At 37.8% G+C, this 7,504-nt stretch overlaps 1 protein-coding gene and 1 pseudogene across 4 annotated transcripts in view; both read left to right on the top strand.

The window, feature by feature from the left end:
* The first annotated feature begins 732 nt into the window (after positions 1 to 732).
* BBOX1 (gamma-butyrobetaine hydroxylase 1) overlaps positions 733 to 7,504 on the top strand; it is a 112,507-nt gene continuing 105,735 nt past the window's right edge. Inside the window, exons 1-3 of one of the 3 annotated variants that reach the window (XM_079101868.1) lie at positions 733 to 909; positions 1,244 to 1,475; positions 1,776 to 1,905. In XM_079101868.1, the coding sequence (XP_078957994.1) occupies positions 1,888 to 1,905 (18 nt within the window). In that variant the 5' untranslated portion in view covers positions 733 to 909; positions 1,244 to 1,475; positions 1,776 to 1,887. The remainder of the gene's footprint in view (positions 910 to 1,243; positions 1,476 to 1,775; positions 1,906 to 7,504) is intronic. The other 2 variants (XM_079101869.1, XM_079101867.1) reach the window with 2 other exon arrangements.
* On the top strand, positions 3,285 to 6,189 carry LOC306638515 (large ribosomal subunit protein eL34-like; annotated as a pseudogene). Its single transcript has 2 exons — positions 3,285 to 3,317; positions 5,772 to 6,189. The product of its transcript is annotated as a large ribosomal subunit protein eL34-like (transcript).

The raw sequence follows: 7,504 nt of genomic DNA, 5'->3' as shown, positions 1-7,504 counted from the left end.
CTAGCTCATCTATACCTTTGATTGCTGTGGTTTTAAATGCTGGCCATATTTAATAATGTACCCCAAATACACACCTCCCCCCCACACATGGGAAACAAGCTGCTGTCACCTTCATTGGACACTGGGTGTCAGTAATTTGACCTGGAGACTTGGGGAAGGAAGGGAAGTGGAGGAGGTGACACAGATGCAGACACAGTGTAAATGTTACTGTGAAAGGAATTGACAGAGCATCATTGAGGGAGGGGACACTGCTATTCTGGAAAACAGGGATCATTCTGGGCAACAAACTGTAGAGGAAATCACCATGGAGTTAGGCCGCATTTCTCTCTCTCTTTGGTTCACTCTTTTGTTTCTTTTCGTCTGAGTCTCACAGCAGTGTGACTCCTTTGGGCAAGAAGCAACAAGTTGCAGGCTGAGGCTGCCTCTGTCTTCTTGGGAAGAGCAGAGGTGGTGAGAGGAGGGCCGAAGGCTCATACTTCTCTCTTTCCTGGACTTCACCTGCTACCTGGTGACTCTTTCTTAATATAACAAGGACCATGTTAGGAAATGGAACTTGGAACTTGTCCAACAAGCCCTCCTCCAGCACTGGGCACTCCCCAAGTAAATGCCTGGCAGCCAAGCTCTGGATCCCTGGCACAATGCCCACCCTGGCCTTTCCCTTTTGTTGCCATAAAGGCTGTGTGTTGTGAGTAAATCACTGAGCAACCAACTGCCTTCCGAAGAGCTCCAGGTTCTCTGGCAACTGCTGCATATTTCAGCCAAAACTGTAGAGAAAGGGTATCGGATTAAGTGGGAGTGCCAGGCGAGCCCAGCCTTCTCCTAGCCCTATACAACTAACCCACTACTCTCCAAAGAGTCTCATGTTGGAATAGTCTATAAGCAAGTAGATGCCACCTCTGCTCTACTCAGGTAAGAGTTGGTAGCTCCTGCCTAGCAGATGCACATCTGAACACCAAAGTGAGTTTGCAGTCAAATAGTGATCACAGCGAGCAGGTAGGAGAGAAGAGAAAGAGCTTCTTCACTTGTTCCTGTTGCTGCTGCTGCTGGCCCAGGGACAGGACACAGACAGGTGGGACATGTGTTTCCTTCTATCAAGAAGATTCTAAACTGAGGTCATGTTTTCCACTGAGTCCTGGGGTTTCATGGTTTGGGGAACCTGCAGTAGTTAAAAGTACTTTCTCTTGTTAACTGCTTCCCCTCCAGGCCATAAAAGCTCTTTATGTTTCATTTTTGAACTTCCAAGCTCCCTTCAGGAGTTGCTACACCTTCAGATTGAGACATCCTTCCTCATTTGCAAACCTCAGCTGTGTCTGGGGGCAGGGCTGCTACAGAGCTGCCAGCAGCAGAAAGGCTTCCAAGGACAAGTCCCACATCAGACTAGAAACTAGGGTAGATCAGTCCTGCGATGTGACGGGCACTGGAAGGCTCCCTCTCCAAAGGACACCTAGGAGCAAATCTGACGTTTTCTTTACTTGGTAAGTTTTGTGTAGTTTAGTGCTTAAAGCATATTTGAGAATAGGGAGGATTGAGTTTAACTTTCTTTTATTTGAAGAGCTTGTAGATTCGGGTCTGTGGATTGTGGGTAGGGGGAAGCATTCAGTTGGAATTCAGTCATGTGTAGCTCACAGCCTTGGGGCTTCGATGGGGATGGTCCATCAGGCATCTGGAAGAGACTTGATTTTGGAATGTGGTGAATCTGATTGCTTCTTGGCAGCTTCTCTTTCCCAATTTTGTTTGACTTAGTCTGGTCTTCAAATTATTTTGTAATCCTGAAGCTGATCCAGAAAGTATACAGAGTGGACAGACAGAAAACTGTCTTACAAAGCAGACTGGGGATAGGAGAAGAAAGGAAATAGTTCATAACACAGCCCAAAGAAAAGCAACTGCATGTTGCTTAGTCATTTGGTAAGTCCAAAAAGCTGAGTGTGTAATGCACTTCTTTAAAATGCTGGTCAATTAAGGCCACAGTACACACATTCCATCATTCGTTCCACTAAGAAGCTCCAGAAAAGACATTATAGATATTTTGAATTGATTTGATTAAAAACATAAGATTTATCAAATATATGTATATATGTGGTCTGGTTCAAAGAATTGAAAAATCTTCCAGTACTCATTACATCAGTAAACAAATGCCTTGATAATTCAAGTTCTAGTCTGAACATGGGAATTCCACTGGAGTGAAACCAGTGTTTCCCATTTTGTAATTTTTGGAGGAAGTTTTTGCATGAAATTTGATACTTTAAATGAGATAAAAGGCAAAATGGTGAACCTTCTCCAGTGAAAGCTGATGGTTCTCTAGAATTCATTATTTACATGAGAATGTACTCACACGTTATCATGTATCTCAGCCACTTACCACATCAAGTTAAAAAATAAATTTAAAACAAATTTTAAATCTCTAAGCTAAAGGACTTTGGGTAGCCAATGTCATTAGTTAGCTTTCCCCTCCAAAGATTATGTTTCATATTAGTTGAAATTAACATTTGAAAAACTGCTGCACTCTCTTTTATCAAAACTAGAAAATGTTGACTTTATGTGTGGATAGGGAGCTGGTCAAACTGGGTTTGGAACAACCTCCCCACTAACCAGAAGGTGGGCTTAGATTAATCACACCCAACGTCTCTGAGCTTCTGTTTTCCTTGCATATCTGATGAAGGCACTGAACCCAGTAATATTACAGATTGTTTCTTTCTGTCTCCAAGAGTTTGAGTTACTTTTCTTTCCAAGATCAATGCATGAAGCCATTTTCAGTGCTACTTTCTTAATTCTCCAAACAATGCTGGAGAGGGAGGGTGAAAAATTTAAGTTTATAAAATTAAAAAAAAAAAGGAAACAAAAAAGGACAAAACCCACACCCATCACTGAAGTAGAAGAATCTCAAAAATAACTTAGTTGTGCCAAACAGAAGTCCCAGATAAAATCCATAACTCTGAAGAGGATAAGTCTGGTGGGTGATAGGAAGGAAAACACACACACACATACCCCAAGTGAAATAAAAAGACAATTATCCCATCAGATAGGAGGCTGCCAAAACCCCAGAGCTGTGATAGAGGACAGGCAAAACTATTCTTTCCACCAATACCAAACTGATATTTCAGGCACTAAACTGTAATTGTAAGAAGCAGTAAAATAATAATTAAGTGTAAAATAAGTATTTTCATTTCATATGTTCTTTAGTTTGCAAAGAAATTCCACTGATAATAATGTATTATAAATAGCTAGATGCAACTGCTCTTTTCTTCAGATAAACACAGTAGCTTATCAACTACTAAATTGTCATGATGCTTCAACTGGACTCAATTCTATCAAGTCAGGTGGGCTAAGACTACATGATGTCAACCAATCATACTAATGTATGAATTTTCAGAAAGAATTGCTTTTAAATACTGATGGTCCTTGATTTTTTTTCTCTTGAATTTTCATCATGCTTGCTCCAGCAAAGATTTAAATAAACCAAAAAAGTTAAAATGGAAAATTATTTCCCCATTTCACCATGCTTTTGTTTGCATTACCTTTCTCACTTGTCGTAATGCTGAGAAAGAGATCGTGAAGAGTAGAAACAACCCACCAAGTTCCTGCATAGATACCTAAATCATTTAGCTTCATCAACACCCAAGTTTTTCCAGTTCTTCCACATACGCCATAGGCCTCAGGCAGTTTCCCACTAGGATGTTGCCACCTCATTTTGGTCAGATGTGTTGGAGGAAGAGTCTCAGGTTCCCCTAATGACTGAAAAGTACTTTTCCCTCTTCAGTTCAAATGGTCCAGAGAGAAGAAGAAAAAGATACATAAAGATCAGAACAGTTGGAAATGTGACTAGTTTGTTGTTGCAAATTTCTATAGGTGTGATCACTTCAACAACAGATATGAGCATAGTGCCATCTTTAAGTACAGGAATGTTGTTCATCCTGATAGAAAATACATCCTTTGAACTTTGCACCCATTGAATATCAGTATTTCCAATTTCAAGGTGCATAAAAGTTCTTACAACCACAAAAACTTTAAAATCTATTTTTTAAAATTTTTTTTTAATTTTACAGACTGCATTTTGATTCATTGTACACAAGTGGGGTACAACTTTTCGTTTCTATGGTTGTGTATAATGTGGATTCATACCATTCACGTAATCATACATGTACATAGGGTAATAATGTCTGTCTCATTCCACCATCTTTCATATCCCCCCTCCTCCCTCTATGTAATCTATATTTCCTCCATTCTTCTCTTATTCCCCACCCCACCACCCCCATTATGTATCATCATCCATTTATCAGGGAAAACATTCGGCCTTTGGTTTTTTGAGCTTGGCTTATTTTACTTAGCCTGATATTCTCCAATTCCATCCATTTATGTGCAAATGCCATAATATTATTCTTCTTTATGGCCAAATAATATTCCACTGTGTATATATACCACGGTTTCTTTATCCATTCATCTGTTGAAAGGCAGCTAGTTTGATTCCCTAGCTATTGTGAATTGAGCTGCTATAAACATTGATGTGGTTGCATCACTGTAGTATGCTAATTTTAAGTCCTTTAGGTGTAAACTGAGGATTGGGATAACTGGGTTAAAAGGTGGATCCATTCCAAGTTTTCTGAGGAAACTCCATACCTCTTTAAATGGATCAAGGACCTAGGAATTAGACCAGATATCCTGCACCAAATAAAAGAAAAAGTAGACCCAAATCTTCATTATGTTGGCTTAGGACCAGACTTTCCTTAAACAAGACTCTCCAAGCACAAAAAATCAAAGCAGGAATCAATAAATGGAATGGATTCAAGCTAAAAAGCTTTTTCTCAGCAAAGATACAATCAATAACGCAAAAAGAGAGCCTACAGGGTGCTAGAAAATCTTTTCCACACTTCAAATAGAGCACTAATCTCCAAAATTTATAAAGAATTTACAAAACTTTACACCAAAAATACAAAGAACTCAATCAATAAATGGGCCAAGGAACTGGACACTTTACAGAAGAAGATATACAGGCAATTAATAAATGTATGAAAAAGTATTCAACATCTCTAGTAATTAGAGAAATGCAATTAAAAAACAACTCTAAGATTTCACCATACTCTAATTAGAATGGCTATTATCAAGAACATAAGCAATAGTAGGTGTTTGGCATGGATTGGGGGAAAAAAGGCACTCTTGTACATTGCTGGTGGGGTTGCAAATTGGTGCAAACACTCTGGAAAGCAATATGGAGATTTTTCAGAAAACTTGGAATGAACCCACATTTTGACCCAGTTATCCCGCTCTTCAAATCTATTGATGTGCACATTACTGAAGCAAATTGAGTTCAAAATATATACACATGAAACTTGGATGATAAAACAAATGAGATTTTTAAATTGTCTAAATGTAAAGAGAACTCAAGATGGATTTTACTATCATCTGTATGCTATTTCCTAGCCTATTTCTACTTCTTCTTACTTGGATAATTACAGTAGATTTTCTTTGGGTTGATATGAAGATTCAGCGAGTTACTATATGAAGCCCTTAGAACACGAGGTGACATAAAGAAAGCATTTGGTACATTCAAACTATTAATTCTACTACTATAACAACTGCTTCTTTTACTTCAATTACTACTATTATAATCTTAGTGTCTGGGTACTTGAAACTCATATTATTTTTATTTTATTTTATGTTTTCCAAGTTTTATTGAGTCATAATCTACAAATAAATATTTATATATTTATTGTACTCAATGTGATATTTTGATTATGTATATATTGTGAAATAATTACCATAATCAAACTAATTAGCTCTCCTGGGGATGGTGTCTAGAGGCACTCAGAGTTGTCCAGCATTTGATATACCGTGGTAGGATTTCCTACAACAGCCTCTAACAAAACTAGGCTGTCTCGAACCCCTGGTAATAGAATCATTTACCTTTATGCAAAGAAGGTTGGGAAAGCACCAAAATCTGCATGTGGTGTGTGCCCAGGTAGACTTCGAGGGGTTTGTGCTGTGAGACCCAAAGTCCTTATGAGATTGTCTAAAACAAAAGAACATGTCAGCAGGGCCTATGGTGGTTCCATGTATGCTTAATGTGTCCGTGACAGGGTTAAGTGTGATTTCCTTATTGAGGAACAGAAAATCATTGTGAAAGTGTTGAAGGCACAAGCACAGAGTCAGAAAGCCAAATTTAAAAAAAAAAAAAAATTAAGTTTCTTTGAATAATAAAAAGTCAAAAGGCAAAAAAAAACAACACTAATGTCTATCATTTCACATAGTGTGTGTGCATGCATGTGTGTCCTGAGAATACTTGAGATTAAATTTTCAGTATCTAATATAGTATTAAACATATTAAGTATACTATATTAGCTCTCCAGAATTTATTCATCCTGCATAACTGAAACTCTGTACCCTTTGACCAACATCTCCTCCTTTCCCCAATACTCAGTCCCTGAGTTTCTGTGAGTTCAAAATTTTAGATTTCACTTATAAGTTAGATCATACTGTACTTGTCTCTCTGTGCATGGTTTAGTTCACTTAGCATAACGTTCTTCAGGTTGATCCGTGTTCTTACAAATGACAATTTCCTTTCTTTTGTATGACTAGATAATAGTCTAAAATACATATATATGTATAAAATACACACACACACACACACACACACACACACACACATATATATATATATAGCATTTTTTCTTTATCCATTCATCCATCAATGGATACTTAGGTTGATTCTATGCCTTGACTACTGTGAATAATGCTATTGTTAACATGACACGTTAGCGATCTCTTCAACACATCTGTTTCATTTCTTTTGGATATGTACCCAATAGTGAGACAGATGGATCATGTGATAGTTCTATTCTTAATTTTTTGAGGAATTCCATTTCTGTTTTCCATAATAACTATAAAAATTAGCATTCCCCCTAACAGTATCTAAGGCATCCCCATTCTCTATAGACTCAACAAAACTTATATTTTGTCTTTTTATCACAGCCATTCTAATAGGCGTGAGGTAATAGCTCATGGTAGTTTGGGTTTGTATTTCTATGAGAGAGAGAAAGAGATATCATACTGGGGATTGAACCCATGAGTCCTTTGCCACAGCACTACATCCCTAGTCCTTTTTATTTTTACAATTTTACTATTTTTTGAGGCAAGGACTTGCTAAGTTGCTTAGGGTCTCATTAAGTTGCTGAGAATGATCTCAAATGTGTAATCCTCCTGTCTCAGCCTCCTGAGTCACTTAAGATTACAGGTGAGCACCATTGTGCCCAGTCTCTGATAATACAGGATGGAGCATTTTTCATAGACCTCCTGGCCTTTTGTAAATTTCTTTTTTGAGAAATATCTATTCAGGTCACTTTTCCATTTTTTAATGGGGTTATTTGTTTTCTTCCTATTAGACCATTTGAGTTCCTAATATATTTGGATTATAAACTCCTTATTAGATATATGGCTTGCAAATACTTTCTCCCATTCTGTTGATTATCTATCTCTTTACTCTGTTGATTATTTCCTCAGCTGTACAGAAGTT

Source organism: Sciurus vulgaris, assembly GCF_902686455.1.
Source record: "Sciurus vulgaris genome assembly, chromosome: 11".
Lineage (NCBI taxonomy): Eukaryota > Metazoa > Chordata > Mammalia > Rodentia > Sciuridae > Sciurus > Sciurus vulgaris.
This window is presented reverse-complemented; position numbering and strand designations above follow the sequence as displayed.